This window comes from Choloepus didactylus, chromosome 16 (genome assembly GCF_015220235.1).
Source record: "Choloepus didactylus isolate mChoDid1 chromosome 16, mChoDid1.pri, whole genome shotgun sequence".
NCBI lineage: Eukaryota > Metazoa > Chordata > Mammalia > Pilosa > Megalonychidae > Choloepus > Choloepus didactylus.
In genome coordinates this window covers 23662402-23684374 of record NC_051322.1, presented here as the reverse complement: position 1 = coordinate 23684374, position 21973 = coordinate 23662402, and the positions used below count along the sequence as shown (strand labels likewise).

The 21973-nt window shown below is 33.5% G+C and overlaps 1 protein-coding gene across 4 annotated transcripts in view; it reads left to right on the top strand.

The window, feature by feature from the left end:
• Positions 1-21973, top strand: part of WDR7 (WD repeat domain 7) — a 430734-nt gene that overhangs the window by 92601 nt on the left and 316160 nt on the right. For all 4 annotated transcript variants that reach the window (XM_037806351.1, XM_037806353.1, XM_037806352.1 and 1 more), the window contains exons 10-13: positions 1048-1180; positions 1421-1669; positions 2443-2663; positions 19294-19489. In XM_037806351.1, the coding sequence (XP_037662279.1) occupies positions 1048-1180; positions 1421-1669; positions 2443-2663; positions 19294-19489 (799 nt within the window). The remainder of the gene's footprint in view (positions 1-1047; positions 1181-1420; positions 1670-2442; positions 2664-19293; positions 19490-21973) is intronic.

Here is a 21973-nt window from a genome sequence, read left to right as displayed (position 1 = left end):
TACATGTATTAATTAAGGATGTGATTAATTAATTCATCCTTTTAAGTGTATTTATCAGGTCCTTAATACATTTAAAATAAAATTTATGTATTATAGCGATATGAGATTGCATATGTTGAAATATGGAATTTTGGTTACTGCAGTTGCTGTAGCAGCTTCTTCTTGTTAAGTGTTTTGTTTATTAATTTTTAGTAATTTTCAGACATTAAGTCAAATAATTGGTTATGCATAATTTATATAGTTTTTATAGGCTAATGCTTTTTAGGAAACAACTAGTACCAAATAGAGTAATTAGATTATTTGTTAACTATAATTGTTTGTCAGAAATGACATCTGTTTATAACTGCTGGGTGAAATTCTGTGCTTTAATGTTCAAGTATTTGCAAATTCAGTATTTGCATTATTCAGTATAATAAATGAGGTCTCACTGAAGGCATAAAATCTTAAGCTGAAAAATATTTGGTTTTTAAAATGAAAGTATACACAATTCTTTCATAACTTAAAATGTTATGCTATTAGAAGAAGAACATACTAGTTAAAAAAAATGGAGTCCTCTGGTTGCACAAGTTTAATAATTTAATTTTGCTGTTATTCATAGTGACTAATCACGAATGGGCAACAAAGCTAGGATTAGTGAGTTTTCCCATTTTGAACCTTTTAAGTGGAGATTGTTCTTTTTGTTAGAGTGGTATATCTAGGTATTAATTGCTAATAACAGGTGATTAAATAAATTGCACTGCTGTGGATCATGATCAGTTTTTATAAAGTAGAAACAGCATAAATAATAATTCTAGAGAAAGACCGTAAATGTAGTTTCTGTTTCCTTGAATGTTTGTGGTATACTGGATTTGAACATTAGTTGACATGTACATTAATGCTACAAAGTTACATTAAAATATTATTGAATACTCCTGCTAAACTACTCTTTTTACTCTGGAGTTAGGCAAAGCAATTACAATCTTTATTTGAAAAAATGTTACTAATATGTGAAATATTTTGATTAAAAATAACTAAATATATTTGAACAATTTTTCTTTTTTTTGGCAGTTGCTAATTTGTCCTCCTGTTACTCGGTTCTTCTATGGCTATAGGGAATACGTCCATAAACTATTAATTCAGGGTGATTCTTCTGGACGATTGAATATTTGGTACATATCAGACACACTTGATAAACAAGAAGGTGAGGAAAGTAATAGTAAATCATGTATAGCAATTTCTTAGTTCTTTTAACATCTTAAAAGTTAACTGAATAACAAATTCATGATATGTGTATCACTTTCTTCTTAGGATTATATTTTATGACAGTTATCATCATTTGGTATAACACTGAATCAACCATAAGCACATTTCTTTTAATGTTTAAAAATTTTTTTTAACATGCACCAATGTTTTTCTTTTATACAAAACAAAAACTCTGCAGGGCTGGAAATGACAACTTCTATTAGTTTGCAAGAGGCATTCGATAAACTAAGTCCTTGCCCAGCTGGAATTATAGATCAGCTGAGTGTAATTCCCAATAGTCGTGAACCTCTTAAAGTAACCGCAAGTGTGTACATACCAGCACATGGACGACTTGTTTGTGGCCGTGAAGATGGAAGCATAATTATTGTACCTGCCACCCAGACGGCCATAGTACAGCTGCTGCAAGGGGAACACATGCTCAGAAGAGGTATACTGCAGATCTAAAAAGTTTTAAAGTGTTTTGAGAACTCTATAGCCATGATATTGAAAATGCCCTCCATTCTTTGCTTTTAACAAGTAAAATACATCAGTGTTAGTGGTTAGCATGCTGTAGAGTTGGTAGAGTTTAATGTGCAGATAATGAAATACTGAATGGCTATTACTGGAATAGAGAAGTTCATTATTAAAATATATAATGACTGTAAATAAAGAATATTTGATTTTATCTCTGATATTTGTGAATAGCTCCATTTATTTGTTACCTTTATGGTTTACTAAATAATTATAATACTGATAATCTTCTAGAACAGTGCTTGCCAGTAGAAATGTAATGGGAACCATACATGTAATTTTGGATTTTCTAATAGCCACATTAAAAGGTAAAATGAAACAGGTGAAATTAATTTTAGTAATACATTTTATTTAACCTAATATAGTCAAACTGTTGTCTCTTCAACTTGTAATCAGTATAAAGCTATTTATGAGATAATTTACCTGATTTTTTTGTACTAAGTCTTTAAAATCTCATGTATATTTTACATTGACAGTATATTTCAATGCAGATTAGCCACTTGTCAAGTGCTCAAAAGTCTCATGTGGGTAGCAGCTATTGGATTGAACAGAGCAATTCTAGAAGATAAAATTAGAAGCCTTTTCTATGATAAAATTTATAACTATTCTGACAATTCTTGTTTATTTTTACTTGTAGAAACTGTGAAAGACTTTATTTTTCCCATTTTAAAACCAAAATTTCATTCACAGGTTGGCCACCTCACAGAACACTTCGTGGTCATCGGAACAAGGTTACATGTTTGCTGTATCCTCATCAGGTCTCAGCACGTTATGATCAAAGATACCTGATATCGGGAGGTGTGGATTTTTCTGTCATAATTTGGGACATATTTTCTGGAGAAATGAAACATATCTTCTGTGTGCATGGTGGCGAGATTACTCAACTTCTAGTTCCACCTGAAAACTGTAGTGTAAGTTGATTGTAAAAGCTTACTTCATTATAGTAGAGCCAAGTTATGTTGCAATGAAGCATATAATGCTGAGTAGCTTAAAAATGCCAAAGAGAATTAACAAAGCTCTTTCAATTTTAAGACTAAAATTAACAGTAATATATAATATTTAAGCAATAAAATTGTAGTCATTTATTGTGCACATAAAAATAGAAGATGAAGATTTTTTTCTTTTTATTAGCTCCTAAATAGCATGGCTTGTCCTTGAGACATAGTAGCAGCTTAGAATATGTTTTTTCAATGAAGTTTCTATTTTTTAAACAATACAGATATTCCTGAAAATCCTAAAATCTCATTATTTTCAAGTCTTTCTGAGCAAAGAGACAATGTACATGTACTTTGGTAGAGGAAAGGTATGATTTTCAAAATACTCCTCAGTAGAATCTGTTTAATTAGACAATTACTGTGACATGGGAATCAGTTCATAGTAAGTCATTGATAATGGTTTTGGCACGTTTTGTATCTACTTTGTGGAAGCAGATTGTTTACTTAGGGATGTAAACAATTTTATTTTCATCAAATGAAAAGTAACATTTTTAGAAATAGGAGGGTATTGAACTGATAATTAACGGTCCCATAATTTTTTATGTTTTTTTGTTTGTTAATCATAAACTTGTTTTTGTGATTAGCCACCTTTGTGTACATAAGGACCATCCCCCAACACTCGCACTTGTGCACAAGCACACAAATATACTGTCTTCTTGCACATTCTTATCATAATCCATTCAGTATCACCAGTTCTGGTCTTAATGAAATTGGAAACCGTTTTACTGGTGTACCTAATGGAATGTTCACAAGAGTCATTTCAAAATCCAAGAAATTTTCCTTGACCTTTCTGCTTACTTAATATTTCTTATAATGTATTTTATCAGCGTGTCTTGCCAGTTCTAGATTTCATTTTGATACAATATTGGTGGCATTGTAAGAAGTCCTAGTACCAGGACTGCCAAAATTGCAAAATCAGGTTCTTAATCATTCTTTCTTCTTTTTCACATTCATTTCTTTTTCTTTCTTTACAGTTTAGTTGTTAGTTTCTTATCTGAATCATTGTGAAAAATTGCTATATATTTAAATGACCAATTTTTATGTCATGTTTTTGTGAATAAATATTGTAATTGTACTCATAATTTACAGCACTGTTATAACTCCTTTCCTAAACTTAAATTACAGCAGTGAAATGTGAATTTTCATCTCGAATACCCAGTTGGTAAAATACCTAATATTTTGATGCTGAAATTAATCATTTAGATTATTTTATACCAGTTTAGAACAGCCATTTCTGATTCTCTCACTTTTGTTTTTATAAGAATAAACCACTTTAAAATATTAGAGTAAGATATAGTTTTTTATGACAGCTGTGATTAAAGTGAAAGTTTGTGTAGAATGGTTTACATAAAATCGTGTCTCTGAAGTGCATTAATATATACATTCTTTAGCTTATAGGTTTGTATGTGTTTCCTGACTCCTTTTTAAAAATCTAGTGCTTTTTTTTTTTAAAGGTGCTAAGGCACCTTGTTTTTCTAAATTTATTTTTTATTGTGGTGTATATACATATATACATACCATAGAATTTTCCATTTTACCCATTTTTAAGTGTGCAATTCACTGCTATTAATTATATTCACCGTCATCCATTATTAAAACTTTTTCAGCACCCAAAACAAAAATTCTTTAGCCATTGAGCAATAACTGCCGATTCCCTCCCCTGCCCCTCACCCCAGCCCCTGACAACCTCTATTATGCTTTCTGTTTCTGTGAGTTTTTCTAGGTACCTCAAAGAAGTGGATTCATACAATATTTGTTTTTTGTGTCTGGCTTATTTCACTTAGCATATTGTTTTCAAGGTTCATCCATGTTGTAGCATGTATCAGAACTTCACTCCTTTTTATTGCTGAGTAATATTCCATTGTATACCACATGTTGTTTATCCATTCATCTGTTGATGGGCACTTGAGTTATTTCTTTTTTTTTGGTTTTGTTTTGTTTTGTTTTGTTTTTCATTTAACAAATATTTATTAAATATATATATGTAAAGCATAGCTTTTTTTTAATAGATGATCAAAATTTATTTTTAAAAGATTTTTCAGTTCTTAAATAGTACAAAAATAAACAGACATTTGTTTTAAGACTTAGTTTTTTACTTAATTTAAATACACATTTGTCTGAGGTACTGAAACATTAACTACAGATCCTTGATTCCCAGGTTCAGTCAGTAGATTGATATTAAAAACAAATCAAGGTTTTTTTCAAAAAAACAAAAAACAGTCAAGAGTTTCTTATAGTAGCACTTCTAACACTGACTATTTCTTTTTTATCCTTAAACCTTTTATACATAATATCTTTTTTTATTTTATTTTTTTTATTTAATAAATTTTATTTTGAAATAAATTCAATCTTACAAGAACCGTTGCCGAAACAGTAGAAACTCCATACATGGAACTCCATCATACCCTGACCCCCCTCCCCCGATACCCTGATCCACCACCTTTAACATCCTGTCACACCACCGTTTCTTTCTTTCTTTCCTTCCCTCCCTCCCTCCCTCCCTATCTATCGTCCATCATCTATTGCTCTGTCCTCTGAACATATGAGAGCAAGCTGCACATATCTTTGAACAAACAATATAATTCACATATACCTTTCCCATGGACAAGAACATTCTTTTATGTAATCTCATTAAGCGCAGCTAAGAAGTTCAAGAAATTCAACATTGATATAAAGCGTACCTTCTATATTTCCTTTTTTTTTTTTTTTTTTCATGTGTCCCATCTGTGTCCCTTTGAGCCTCCTCTCCTCCATCCTCAGATCCCATCTAGGATTGTGCCAAGTACTGTGTGTCTTCTGGTCTTTTGATTTGGGTGTTTGGGGTTGGGTTCTCCATATCGTCTGGTTTTAGCAAATGCTTTGAGATTTTCTGTTGTTTTTGGCCTCTTGGCATTTGCTTTACTTGATCTTTAATTTGTCAGAATTGCAGCTTGGTGGTGTACACTTTCTCTAACTAACCAGCGGATGGCGTCTGTGAGTCACCTATTCCCCTCAAGTCAGTTCTCCCCAACTTTGTCTTTGTGGTGTGTGGGGATCTGATTCTTGTGGGGTCCAGTTGGTGCACTTAATTTGGGTGTGTTGTCAGTGCTGTCCGCCCTGAATGAGGGACGTGTGTCTGAGCAGTTAGGGAGGAAGGGCAGCTTTAATAATCAAACCTCCCAGGTGTTCCTGGAGATTTAAGGCTGTTCTCTGCTGCTGACCCAAAAGTCCTTGGTATTGGCGTAGGTTCCCTGGGATTTCCGAGTGGTTCCCCCTTCCCTGCTGTGCTCTTCCAGGACCTCTGCTGAGGGAGGGAGGGCTGTGCCACGTCACAATTGCTCACCGGCCTCCAGGGAAGCCTTGGGATGCTGGGCTTTGCAGGGGCGTTCCCAGCCTGCTTCAAAGATGGTTGAATGGGACGCATTAACTTCCCCCTTTCCGCACAGCTCCAGCTCCTCCCAGCTCTGGGACAGTCCAGCTGTGGGTGTATTAGAGGCCACTGTCCATGGCGGAGATTGTGGTGTGTGCACAGTGCTGCGGGAAAGACTCCCTGTCACACTGGGTTTCTTGGTGCAGCTCTGTGCTGTGGGTTCAGCCCTGGGCAGGAGTGCCCCCGCCCGCCGGGGAGATGGCTGCAAGTCGTGCATTTTTTTTTCCTTTTGGCTCCCCTTTGCTCCCCTGGGCCCGAGAAAATCAGCAGTGGGTGTGAGAAGGGGTATCTTCCACGCCAGACACTGAGGCGTTAGCCCAGCTCCCATCATATCTGCAGCTGCTCCCAGGCTTTTTTTTTTTTTTTTTTAAAGAACTAGTCTGTCTCCAAACGTCAACCCACTGTTTCCCCACACCGCAGCGTGGCCAAGGGACTTTCAGCTGACTTACTCACTCATTTCAGATTGCAGACTCCTGGTTTCACCAAATGTACGGTCCCTGTAGATTTAGCAGACCTTGTCTGGCTGGTGCTACTCTGGAAGTGGTGTTCTGGGTCACTTTCTGGTTTTTATCTAGTATTTTTCATGGAGGTGTTTTTTTGCCCTGTCTCACCTAGCCGCCATCTTAGGTTCTCCCACTTGAGTTATTTCTACCTTTTGGCTATTTTGAATAATGCTGCTATAAGCCTTGGTGCACAAACGTCTGTTTGAGTCCTTCCTTTAGTTATTCTGGGTATATGTATAGGAGTTGAATTACTCGGTCATGTGGTAATTCTATGTTTTACTTTTTGAGGAACTGCCAGACTTTTCCTATGTGGCTGTACCATTTTGCATTCTCATCAGCAATGCATGAGTGTTCCAATTTCTTCACATCCTCATCAAGACTTGTTATTTTTCTTTTTTTTTTTCTTTAAATAATAGCCATCCTATTGGGTGTGAAGTAGTGTCCCATTGTGGTCTTGATTTGTGTTTGATTAATGATTAATGGTGTTGAACATCTTTTCATATACTGTTGCCCATGCGTATATCTTCTTTGGAGAATTGTTAATTTAAATCCTTTACCCACTTTTTAACTGGGTTATTTATCTTCATGAGGTGTAAGAGTTGGTTGTATATTCTAGATGCATGTTCCTTATCAGATGTATGATTTGCAACTATGTTTAGAGATCAAAGGCCCTAACTGATTAATAAAGGCTTCAGAGCTGGTGGCACCGGAAGTCAAAGCCTGACTTCATCACTACTAGGTGGATGACCTTTGGGCAACATTTCTTTCACTCTCTAACTAAGTCTCAGTTTCCTCAGCTGTCAACTCTAGAAGACTGTTGTAAAAATCAAATGAGAAAAATTATTTAATCATTTAGCACAGTGCCTGGCATGGAAGGAATGTGCAATAAAGGTTAGCGCTAATCATTCTGGTGGTGGTGGTTATTAGTCCCCCATGTTCCCTGGAGACCATGACTGAAAGGGAGGGGTTGTTGGTAAGCAGAAGTCCCTAAGGGGCTTGAAGGAATTTTGAGAGGCGTCAATTATTTCATTCCCCTGCCTCTAAGCTCACCTATTCCTGGGGCTCCATCTTGAGTTTCTAAAGCCCTAGGGAGACTTATTTCAGTGTCTTACTTGCCTCATGGTGGAGGCGTTTTATGGTTTAAAAAACCTGTCCTCTACTGCCCATTTCTTCCTATTGTGTCTCATACCAAGAGATTGAAGAGCTCAAACAATACCACTAAACCATTATAGAACACCTACCATGGGCTGGACACTGATGTAGTATGACCAAGAGGCGTGCCCATGTTGTCAAATGGGTATTTAACATAATAAAACGTGTTTGACCAGTTGCATTTAAACATAATTTTTGGTGAGCAAAAAAGCACGTAATAGAGATACATGCAACCAAATAGTGAATGGACTCCCTAATAGGCTAGGGGAGGTCCTACAGGGTGTGCTAGTTGCCTGGGGAACATGAGAAAGATAGATAGAGAAAAGGAAGGCTGGTAGTTGCATGATCTGTAATTTACTTATTATAATCTAGACGGTAGATATAGTAGATATATAATTCTTGTTCTCAATTAACATTCAAAATTACTAATTGAGACGAATATATCTGCTTTTAGCTACGTGATAATTTAACAAGGAAATAAGACTGCCTAGTTAATAACTTGTTCTTAAATTTAACAGGTGGTTTTAGGCATATCAGCAAATATGTTTAGAGATCAAAGGCCCTAACTGATTAATAAAAAGCAAAGAATTTGCTATTTGCTAAATGCTTACAAGTTAGCTTTTGTTTAGAATAGAATTAATCAAATCATATACTGATTCTAATGCTTGAATTGCCCTTCTTAGAAATTGATCCATTGTCATATTCTTTTTAATGGAATATATTTTGATTTTTATTTTAAAGTTATGATCTGGCCATAGGTAAATCAGCTTTGTACTTGAAAAATTATAAATATTTACCAAAAGTAATGATTAAAGACAAATGCTGAAAGGTTTGTTATCTGCTATTTTGATTAGAGTTTTGTTTTTTAACTTAGGTAAGTTCAAAAGGAAATTGAGTTTTGATTATCTGCAATTTGTTGCTTTCATGAAAAGATGTTCTAAAACAGAGAAATGTTAGTTGTGTTAAAAAATTACTTAAACTATGAATCAGAATATACAAGTTCATTATTTCTCATTTTTTATAGTCACTTTTATGTTTCCCCAAACGTAGGTTTTTTAAAAAAAAATACTGAACAAAATAATTCATTATTTGCCTCCTAGCTTAGGTATACCTAAGACAGTGAAGAAAACTTGAAGTCCGATCTGCTGGGTAAAGTATACTCTGCAGCAGGAGATGTGTTCTGGTGTTTTCCTCTGTGCACTTTCACAGCTCTGCGTACATGGCTAAGTAGACAAAGGAGATGTACTTATTTTCCAGGTTCTAGGTGCTTCTTTATCCTTTCTTTCCTCCTTCATTTTTGTGATTTTTTAAGCTTATTTTTACCTAAAATCCTTACTATTGATTAGCATTCTTTTAGTGCCAGACTCGACTTTTAAAATAAACTATTTCTCTAATCTTTTATTATGGGAGTTTTAATTATTTTAAGACATTTGACATATTCATAGATGGTTAATATTACCTAAATATAGTATTATGTTGAGTGCCTAAATTAATTAGATTTTACCTTTATTTTATATTGAAAGTTTTTTGTTTTTAAATTTTTTTTAAGGGATTTAATTTAATATTCTTTCAAAAATAGTAAAAGTCCATTTAGGCAAAGTTCTTTGAAATTGAGTTCTAATTCATTAAATAGATTAATTTAGATTTAACTAACATCTGATACAGGTTACAGGTTATTTTTAAAAAATAAAATGTAGTAAGAAAATAAAAAATTTTCTCGAAGGTACCCTTTGAGATATAAAATATTAAAGTCATTCAGGATTGTCTTGTGCCAAAATACAGAATTTTTTTTTTGCCAGGAAATAGGTTGAAATGTTCTAAGGAATATAAGCTTATATTTTATTTTAGAAGAAGGATAAGGCAAGGATTTAAGTAGGTCTGATACAAGGCAGAAAATAAATGGCAAGGAAGAGGTGCTAACAAAATGCCTTAGAGGGTGAGGGCAGAGGCATACCATAGCTCTCAGAGAGTAGAGGCACTGAAGGAGCTGTGAGGTGTGACTCAGTGTATGTTGATATGCTGGAACTTGTAGTTTTGAGATCTCTAATATTAGGTTGTTTGTCATTTTTATTTTTTCTTAAGATTATACAATGTAGAGGAAAACAAAATCCAACTTGAGGATTTTTTTTTTTCTGGTGGTTTGGTTTCTTGATAAAACAATGTATTGTATATACATATGGAAGAGAAAATTGAAATGAAACATTTGTTTGAAATGAAAATGTTTACTTAAACAGAGTTTGGATTATATAAGTATAAAATAAAGTCTTTTACCATTTTTGTTTGTCATTACAAATTATGTTTATTGTTTTTAAATGAGTGATTTTGACCTTATATCTTGCTTCTCAGATGCGATAGTCCTAATGCAGTTTTAAATTTAAAGTGGGCGTTTTACATTATAATTGTTAGAGTGCCACTTCAAATATTCATATGGAAGACTTTTTTAAAATTTTGATATAACTTCAAACTTACAGGAAAGTTGCAAAAATAATACAAAAACTATACATAGAACTCCAGTAAATCCCTTACCCAGGTACCCAGATTTACCAACTTTTGGCATTTTGCAACATTTATTATATCTGTCTGTCTGTCTGTCTGTTGGTCGGTCTGTCTCTAGCTATACAGTATCTAAGCGTTTGACAGTAGACTGCTTACATCATACTCAAAATTTTAACACTTAACACATCCAGGTACATTTCCTGAGAACCAGGACACTCACTGTGTAACCACTGTAAGTTATAGCTATCAAGTTCAAGATATTTAACGTTGATGTAAAGCATACATCCCATAATCCATTTTTTTTTTTTAGTTGTCCCAATAATGTCCTTTTTTTTTCTGGTTTGGAAGATTTAAAAAAAATATTTTAGTAACATATATACAACCTAAAATTTCTCTGTTTAACTCCATTCAGATACATGATTCAGTGGTGTTAATTACATTCACAAGGTTGTGCTGCTGTCACCACTGTCCATTACCAAAACTTTTCGATCACCCCCAAATAGAAATTCTGTATAATTAAGCTTTAATTCCCCATTCCATACTCCCAGCCCCTGGTAACCTGTGTTCTAGTTTCTGACTTTATGAATTTTCTTATTCTGGTTATTTCATGTCAGTGAGATCATAAAATATTTGTCCTTTTGTGTCTGGTGTATTTCACTTAACATGATGTCTTTAAGGTCATATGGAAAACTTCAAAAATCTTTTTTTAATCAGTCTTGCTAAAATTTTAACGGGCTTTTTAAATTTTCAAGTGCACTTAGAATATCATTTACTGTAGTGTTTAAAAATATTTTATAACTAGGTAATGATGTACATAGTATAACATTCAAAGGGTATTAAAAGTTATTAATGAAAAAGTAACCCACTTGTCCCTCCTATTCTGCAGCTTCCTAGATCCCTTAACCCGGGGTTCATTATTTTTTACATCTTTTCAGAGATTTTCTGTTCTATGGTGTTTTAATATTTCAGAACTATAGCATTTTAGTTTAATTTTGTTATAATAAATAAGAAATTTAAGCAACACAGAGTGGTTAGAGATGAAATGCTTTCCAAATTTGTATAACTTTCAGAGGGAGCCATGGATGGATTACTGAAATCTGAACTCTAGGCTAGGGGTGGCCAAAGGAGTGTGCTGGTTATCTGGGGATTTTAAAGAAGACGGAAGGCAGATATTTTAATGTCTCTGGAGTGGTGCAGCAGATAAGTCCATCCAACTCTGAATCATTAGTATTGTATAGTGAAAGATGAGAAAGATTTGGCACCTTCCCTCTCACCTCCCCACCAGCTTATTTTACCTTCTCTTATTTATCAATCTCCTTTTGCTAAAGCTTGTAGTATTAAGGGGTCTATTCTCAAGACTCAGGAAGAAGCCACACTTTGAAAAAATATCATCAGAAATGTGTTTTAAAAATTTCTCTTATTAGGTGTAGGTAGCAAGATGTAAGAATAACTAACACTGCTGAATGGCATGTGAATGAGGTGGAAACAGGAAGCTCAGAGTCATATATGTCACCAGAAGGAAAGATGGAGGTCAAAAGATGGGAATGTATAAAACTGAATCCTATGGTGGACAATATCCATGATTAACTGTACAAATATTACAAAATTCCTCCATGAACCAGAACAAATGTATGACAATACAACTAGAAGTTAACCATAGAGGGACATATAGGGAAGAAATATATACCTATTGCAAACTATACACTACAGTTTGTAGTATTTCAACATTCTTTCATAAACAGTAACAAATGTACTATACCAACACTATGAGTCAGTAATTGAGGGGGGTTGGTTAGGGATATGGGAGGATTCGAGTTTCCTTTTCTTTTCCTTTTTTTTTTTTTTCTTTTTCCCCATCTTTCACTTTATTTCTGGCCTGGAGTAATGAAAAGTTTCTAAAAATTGAACAAAAATTAAGTGTGGTGATGGATGCACAGCTGTAAGAGGGTACCAGGGGCACTGATTGTACACTTTGGATCTTTGGATAATAGTATGGTATCTGAACAATCCCAATAAAAATAAAAATAAAAAAATTTCTCTTATTAAGCCAAATATATATGATTGACAGGGGTGAAAATTCAGAAAATTAAAAAAAAATCTGAGTAGGTGCATAAAGGATAAGTTCTTTAATATATTAGTTAAATAAATGATTGCTTTAAATTTATTATATCTTACCAAACTTTTATTAGCACATAATCTCCAAGGTGTGCCCCCCCAAAATATCCAGAAGGGGGCAGCATGGGTTTGTAAAAACAGGAATGTCAGGTATCTAACCTTTCTTTCAAAGTATCAGATTCCTAGCTCCTAGAGGCAGAGAGATATGATAATATGAATAAAGTATGTGATTACATGTGCACTAGTGTGCCTAGTGTTCACACCTGGTAAGAGCAATTAACAAAAGTAGGTTTTCTTTTTAATATAATGTACTTTTATTCTGAAAAGTATCTAAAGCTTTTGCCTAAATTAGCTGTTACCTTACATTGTTTAATCTGGATTTTTATTATTGATTTAATTTGTTTGTTACCTTTAAAAAGTAATGTCTATATTTATAGTCTAGTCTCTGAAGCCAAGCAGAGTAAACATTGATAATACAAATTAAGCAAAAGCATGTAGTAGAGCTAACTTTAAAAAAAGAAAAAAAATTATCCTGATGTACATAATATTCTTTAATGTACTTTTTTCCCCTTAACACTTCTCTTAGATTTTGAGACCATTTTCATATGAATTCAGCACCATCTTTTTGAAATTGATGGTAATTTTAAAAATCAAATAATGCATAGTTATGGGACATATAGATTATTTTCTAAGGATCATCTGGTCATCCTTCTGTGTCACCAAGTATACTTCTACAGCATCATTTAATGATATCCTGTGATTTATTTTTATCAGAAATTTTAGAATGTTGCTTTTTTTAAATTATTTTTTTCCTTTTATCAATAGTGGAGTTGAAAATTAGTGTAGCTAAATCTTTTTGCATACCTAGAATGATTTCTTGGGATAAATTCTTAAAGATGGAATTGCTGTATAAAAAGGTGTATTAGGTTTTGAAGACTTTTGAGTTAAAATTGCCAAATTGCCCTTCACAAGAGTAGGAATAAATTTATACAGCCATCACTTTACCACATAATCTATCATCATCTTGTTTATAATCTTTTAAGCCTTGCGAATTTTCTATGTTTGTAAATGGAGTGTATATGTAGAGTATATGTAATGATAGCACTCATTTTGAAAGCACAAATTTATCAATATACCAACATTATATTGGTTATGTATTCTATATAATTTTATGTTTTTCAAAATTTTTACTGCTATCATATTACTATTGAATTCAAGATAAAAAGTAATTTTCTAACAGCACTGGATAAAAGGGTTTTTCTCTCCCCTAATTCCCTAGAAGTTGTAGTCCTAAGCATTGTGTTGTTCCTTCTCACTGTCTGAAAATTGGAGTTTTCACTTATTTGAAAGGCACAAGACTCCCAAACCAGGTAATTTCTTCTGGACATTTGGGATATGATTGTTACCCTTGCTGAACCACTGCCAACATGACCCCAGATGATCAAAGGGGAGATTTGACCCTATTTGTTGCTTTTCTTAGGGCATAAATTATGGTCAAGGTACAGCTTTCTTGCCTAATTATGGACACTGATGGTTAGGTATCTTTGATATAGACTGAAAAAGCAAGCCAGTATCCTTCCTAAACAAAGAGATGCTTTTGGTATATATGTTCTTTTAATTTACTGTTAGGAAGGAAACACATAGGTCCTTTCCATATCTACGGTTAGAACAATAAGGACAGTATCTATTAACTCATTTGTTTCCATAAGAAAAGGAAAAAAAAAGGTATTCTGTGGTGTGTGAATTCATTGTTTATTCTTTGTAGATACTGAAAAGATTAGGATAAATAGACTGAGGACAAGTAGGCTCTTAACCTAATTGAAATATTAAGCTCATATAGCTTTTGTATTGTTGTTTTTGCCTTTTTTTCTGGTTTGGTATTATTTTTTTTTAATAATAGGGTTCACTGTGTTATATTTTCCTATGTTTTTTTAAATTCAATTTTATTGAGATATATTCATATACCATACAGTCATCCACAGTGTACAATCAGTTGTTCACAGTACCATCATATAGTTGTGCATTATCACCAAAATCAATTTTTGAACATTTTCATTACTCCAAAAAAAAATAAGAATAAAAATAAAAGTAAAATAGAACACCCAAAACATCCCATTCCCCCCATTATCATTTAATTTTTGTCCCTATTTTTCTCCTCATCTGTCCATACACTGGATAAAAGGAGTGTTAGCCACAAGGTTTTTACAGTTATACAGTTACACCGTGTGAATTTATTAATCTACAGATATTTCCAGTGTTTATGTAATCCACTTTACTTTTGTTCTCTGAAGCTTTTTTCATATTTTTGAAACTTGTAATGTCTTCTCCCACACCAAAATTTAGTGTAATGATTAAGAACAAACATTGACTACTTTCTTCTCTTTGAAATTTATTTAGGTGTGTGGGATGAGGAAAGGATAAAAATTATCTATCTTTCTCTAAAAAAATTATCTTAATGTTATTTATTAAATAAATCTTTTTTTTTCTTTGATAGGCAGTATCACCTTAATCCTAGATTCTTCATTTTTTTTGATGTTTTAATAAGGAGGCAGTTGAAGAAAGATGGAGTTCTAATTAGCCCACTATTTCTTTTTTGTTATCTTTTGTGTTTAATGAATGAAGGAAATGAAGGAAGGAAGGAAGAAAAACCAGTCCCTGAAAGTCTTATCTGTATATAACATAATCCAACTGGATGGTTTGTCAGTGTTTTGGCTGGACTACATGTTCTTATTTTCTACAATAACTATTAAAGAAACAGCACTCGACCTTCTTTTTAAGAAGGATGAGCTATGGATTTGTCGAAAGTGGTTTTTCCTTGGTTCTAGTTTTGAGAAAGTGTGGAAATGGAATTACCATTCATAGGCTTTTGTTTCCCTTCAGGTGGAATATTTAAAAGTGATAAATGATGCATCTTAACTGCACATTTATGTTCCATAGAAAGAGTTCTGGGAAGTACAAGAAATAATGATTAAGGGAATAGTGGGATTGATTTATGAGAGAAAGAAGCTGGTCATTTATTGCTTCTCTAATGATGGGCATATTTAACAAGGAGAGATACTAGAGTGTGTATTTATTTAGAAAATATTCTGACAAAGAGAAAAATTGTTTGGGGAAAATAAGGGATGGCTCCTGAAATAATACTGAGAAAAAGAGTAATTTAATTTTGCAAACAAATTAGCAAAAGTATAAGTAAAAAAAAGTGTATTCTTTACATTGGGAATTGTTAGAAAGTGGAATCATCTCCCCTGAGAGCTAATAGATGGGATAAACTAGCGGTCTCTAATTTCTGTAATTCATGACAGATGCTTCAGAACAGGTTACATAAGAGGTTTCTGGGAATGGTTTAAAATGAAGTCGTGTAAAACGCGTAAGGTCAGACTGGATGACCTAGGTGGTATATTCTGACTCTATCAGGTTCTGCGATAGCTTGTGGCATTCTGCTGTTCAGCACTAATGTACTGTGAAGATTATTTACTGGCAAATTCAATGAGACTTTATTTGGTTTAAGATCAGAATTCTTTGCTAAATAAGAAGCAGCCTTGGTATATATTTGTTTTGGTCTAATATTTTCCCCATATTCTTGTCCCAGTTTCTTAATTTTTTCATAAAAAAAAATAGAGTTTTTACTTGGTTAAATATTCTGCTGCTTATTACTAGCGTATGCTTTCCAAAAAAAATTTAAACTTTTCATTTTGAAATGCTTTCAAACTTACAGAACAGTTACAAAAATAATACAAACCTGTACAGAGAACTCCAACCTACCCCTATCCCCCCAGATAACCAGATCCATCAATTTTAATATTTTGCCGCATTTGCCATATCAGTCTATCTATCCATCAATCTATCAATCCATCTGTCTATATGTCTATCTATCGGTTCTTTTTCTGAACTCTTGAGTGTAGATTGTATGCTTCATGTTACTTGAACCTTATTATTGCCATGTACATTTCCTAAGAACAAGGATATTCACTTATGAAATCAGCTTAAGTGCAGTTATCAAGTTCAAGAAATTAAACTTTGATATAAAGCTTACAGTTTATATTCCATTTTTTTTCATATGTTCCAATTATGTCCCTTTGAGCCTTCTCCCCTCCCTTGTTAGATTCCATTCAGGATCATATATTGTGTTTAATTGTCGTTGTCTTTTTTGTTGTTTTTTTTAATTTGTGGGAACATACATACTACATAAACTTTCCCATCTTAACCACTGCCAGTCATACCAAACAGTGAGATTCATCACATTCACAATATTGGGGTACCCTTACCACCTTCCATTGCTAAAATGTGAGCCTTTGCTTTTAATTAGTTTTTTATGTCGTTGGTGCATACTGCTTCTTGGGCAGAATTAATACAGTGTTTGGAAAATGAATAATTTTCATCTATGTAATGCTGGCTAAGTTGATAGGTTGCTGGATCCACATGCTATAGTTTCTGTCCCATAGCAATATAATTTTTTAAATGGAATGTTTGTTTTACACTCTTTAAGGCAATTAATAGCAGTGATTACTAAAGTAGATTATGCAAGACAGTTAATTGGGGTATAGGAACAAAACACTAGAACTTTTATTTATGTTTTAAAAAAAAATCTTAAGAAATTGAGCTTTATAAACCTTTAAAAGTTGGAAGGACACTGGTGGCCTCGCCTTGTTTCACACATCAGATGGGCACATATCCACTGTGAGAACAGTTAGGCAAGTGCCACAAGAAGTGTTGCTTCCAGTTAAAAATGCCTTGCATAAGGGATTTGTGTATTATGTTGTATAGTTTTAGATTCACCTAGTCATTACAAAATGGGTGAGAAAGTATTGATTGAAGATATTTCTAACGAAAATTAAGTAGGTCTTCATCAGTCACATCTTGGAGTTCAACAATGTTCATTGGACCAATCTGGCAAGAGGTCAGCCAAAAAAAAATTCAAAATTTTATAAAATATGCATTTACATCTATTATCATTAACAATGAACCTTTCCTAAGGATATACATTGTGCCTAGAGGTATTGGCTAACGCTGACATCAAGTTATTAACATTATCTCGACATTTAGAAAAATTTTTTATATCACCTTTAAATTTGTTTATTTAATCTTCAGTCATCCTTTTAAAATTTATATTTTTGTGTCTGCTTTACCATGTACATGATATATTAGCTCAGAAGTCCATATATATAATTTATAAATATACATATATTGGGAATACATTCCAAAAATTTTTAATGAATTGGTGTGTGATCAAAAAAGTTAGGAAAATCACCCACCATCATGAATGACACGGTAACCATCCGGACCAGGAAATTCATGACCAACCGACTACTTCAGTGGAAACAAATGGTCATTGATATTCTTCACCCTGGAAAGGCAACAGTACCTAAGACAGAAATTTGGGAAAAACTAGCCAAAATGTACAAGACTACACCAGATGTCATCTTTGTATTTGGATTCAGAACCCTTTTTGGTGGTGGCAAGACAACTGGCTTTGGCATGATTTATGACTCCTTGGATTATGCAAAGAAAAATGAACCCAAACACAGACTTGCAAGACATGGTCTGTATGAGAAGAAAAAGACCTCCAGCCCTAGATCCCGCGCTGTTATGGATAGAAAATTCGGTCCTGAGTTTCTTAGCAGCCAAAACATAAAAGGAATCAGCTACAGCAGCTTTCTCCAAAGGGGAAACTAGGTCTCATAAAATTGCCATGGTCAGATAAACTTAGAATGAAGAATATTGTATCCCACTTATAAAGATTACTATGTTTACATTAGCATTTTACAGCCTCTTAGAAGTTCTGGGATTGAAAACAACAACTAACTTCCATGTTTCCCAAGTATATTTGGCCACTCCCCCCCCCCCCCACACACACACACCCTTTTTCACCTGATTCCCTTTTGGGGAATCAGTGAGATATTGTTCTTTAGCTAAAAACAGTCTGTTTGCTTGGGAGAAGCCCAGCAGGTTGAGGCTTGAGAAGTTTCCCCTAGATCCCCAAGGAGTAGTAGTAGAATGTAGCACTGTGGGCATCATCCTCAATGAATAGCCACAGTAGGTACAGTGAGTGTCAGATGGTTGTTTTCATACAGTTTCCCTCTGTGTGAAGGGAAAGCATAATCTAAATAAGTCACTAAAAAGTTAAGTTTTAAATTGCCTATAAATTGCCTTTTAAATTTTCTAGGTAGTGCTTTCAGTTCTTTGTTGCTAGTGATAATCTTTACTCTGTCTTTGTCTGATAATTTATATCCCATCTTGTTCTAAAAAGGAATTGAAGGGCAAAACTGGAGATGAACAGAAAAAACATAGCAGAATGCTTAATTGGCTATTGTGTGGTTAGTTGAAGTGCTGCACCTGTCGGCATTATAGACAGAAGCTGTGAAGGAAACAGGAACGCAGGTCTACAGATAATGTCAATGGCCCTAAGAAATGATTGTGGCAGGGGGACCACGAGGGTATTGTTTTTTAGCAAAGGTGCAGGGAAGAACATGGGTCTAAATGGCAGAGTCACAAACTGAAAGGAGCACTGCAGAAAGCAGATCTAGCAGCAAACAAAGGAAAGTTCATACTGTGGAAAGAGAACACATAGTAACAGATCAATTTTTTTTTTCCAGCTTTGCCTTCTCAGATATAGCAATCATTTCAGTAAGGTTCTCTTCAAATCCAATCTTTAATCTAGGATAAATTTAGTATTTTTTTAAAGTGTTGTCTTGCTTGAACTGGGTGTTTTGTGTATAATTTAGAGGAATGAATTTTTTAATACAATCTAACATTATGATAGGTTTTTGACAGTAGTAAATGTATAATTAATTTTGGTGTAAGTTGTTGAGGACAGAGTCCATTATATTTGGAATTTAATCTAAATATAATCAGGGTTTATTCTTCTTTTCAGGCGAGAGTGCAGCACTGCATCTGCTCTGTAGCCAGTGACCATTCAGTAGGACTTCTAAGTTTGAGGGAGAAAAAATGCATTATGCTGGCATCTCGTCACCTTTTCCCTATTCAAGTAATCAAGTGGAGGCCTTCTGACGACTACCTAGTGGTGGGATGTTCTGATGGCTCTGTGTATGTCTGGCAAATGGATACTGGTAAGAACAAGTGGGAGAGACAGAATAGAAAATCAAATGGGTAGATTTGATTTTCTGAAGATTAAGTCTTTTATATGAGGAAAAAAAAAGTCTTGCAGTGTAAAAAAGATTATTTTATTTCTGATTACTGCTTTTTAAAACATTCTCATCATCAACAGGGAAATACATAGGTGCACTATTATTTGTTGTGCTATGCCAGACATTATAGAGTTTTCACCAATTTCTGAGGTCATATAATTGAAGACAATATACAGATGAGGATAGACATACAAACATGACAGAAACATAAGCAATATATGTATAATTCATGCAGTAAATTATGAGCAAGGTGATGGAACCATTTTTGTCAGATTTAGAAACAGTGGAGAAATATAAAATCCTTTTTTATTTCAACAGCAGAAAAACAATGCTGGGCAGTTAATTGTAGAAGGAGATTGAAATGAAGGTATCAAGTTCTAGAGAGAGCTATTAAAATTTCAAATTTTAGAAAGTTTATGTATCAGGAATAACAGAGCAAGTAATGCTTAAGTTAAAAGCACAGGCAGTGCTATGTAATGTTTGCACACAGAAGCTCATGGTTTTCCCCAGGGAATCTGGAAGTATGTAACTAAATGTTTATTATTTGAAATACATTCTCTTCTACTTTTATTATCTAAAGTAATCATCTATCAGTGATTGAAAACCTTTCTTTAGATTCCTAGTTGTTCTGTATTTCTCCCTTTTTTTCTTCATCTTTTTTCATTTGTTTGTTTTAAATAGTCCTTTTTAAACTGTATACATATTTCTGCCTGTACTGTGGTATAATAGGGAGTTCTCTTAAGACTTTTTTACAACAGATAGCCCAAGTCTTCAGCAATCTTTTATGTGTAGTCCTTATTTTAAACTGCTGGGAGGTAGGCAGGCAGTCTCGACAAGAGGAAGCATTCTTGAAGTGTCTGACTTTTTTGGTTTTGCACTTAACTTTTCTCTCTCATGTCTTACTATGAAAGAAATCCTTACTTTTTGTCTAAAATTTTGAAAGTACAAAAGTTTTAGAAGAGAAAAAAGATTAACCCAAATCCCATTGCCCAGTGGTAAATGTTGCTAACGTTTTGGCATATTTCTTTCTAGTCTTGTTTCTCTGCATGTTTAAAAACATAATTGCTCTCATACTACATATGCAATTTTGTATCTTTCTTTTGTGTTCTCTGATTCTATAAATATTCTGCTGAGCAGCGGTTTTTTGTTTGCTGATTTGGTCCACACCACAAACAGCAACTTGTCCTGGGCCCTGGAGTCAGACTGCTTGGTTTGAATCTAGGATCCACCACGTCCAGCTTTGTGACCTTAGGCAAGTCACTGTCCCTCAGTTTCTTCATTTGTAAAATAAGGATACGGATGGTTCTTATTCCCTAATGTTGCTATAAGAATAGAATGAGATAATATTTACATCGTGTGGTAAACATGACATAAGGGTATATAAATATATGTGTGTGTGTGTACATGTGTCTGTATTTTCTATTATTGTTATTAAAGAAACAAGCTGTTTGACTAGTTACTTTGTTGAACTTGGGAGTATGACCTTACCTACATTTAGAAATTTTTTTTAGGAATTAGTATTAAAGAAAGTAAGTTCTTATAGCAATAATGATATTTGTAAAACACTGTATTTAAGATACGATGAAAGATTAAATTATCAGATGATATATTTTAAATAGAAAAGTATGGTAAGTTTGTCTAGGTCTTGTTGAAATTAAATAAATAAGATAAAGGATGAGAGTATCATTTTCCTGCATTTTTCAGGTACTTAAATCTATGAAAGTCTTTAAATATGAGATCTTACTGAAAGGCAAAGTTACTTGTCCAGTAATTTTCCTAGAAGGAAATAACATATAGCCCCTAACCGTAGTGGTCTGGGAGGATATTAGTCTTAGAATCATTTAGTATAATTAAGCCCAAATTAAATTAAACACAGTATAAAATAATGAAGATTTACAGTTATCTTTTGACCTCCTAGAGAATTTAGGTAAGCAGTCAATTGATGTGATGCTCTTAAATCAAGATAAAAATAGAAAAGCAGAATTTATTTTGGATTTCAACCATAATAGCAGGTATACATTCTTTTTTCTTCCTTGCTGTTCAAGCTCTAGCTAGTGATATAAAGGTCCCTGAGGAGTCAGTAAGGCACATCCTGAAGGTATTGACATTATTTATTTATTAAAATTATTTATTTATTAAATAAATAAAAGATGAAACTAGATAAATCAGATTCAGCCACCATTTGATATATGAAATGTATTTAACTCTGAGGAGATACTTTATCCTTCTTCTTTGTATTTTGGGAATGTATTTTTACAAATGAAGGCATATTACATAAAAACTAGTTACTCATGCATATTGGGCAATTTTGTGTGTTTGCTGTTTCGAATTACACTGATGTTCCTCACCTAAAAAATACTTAGAAAATACCTTTCCCCTACATTTTCATGCAGCATTTTCTTTAAC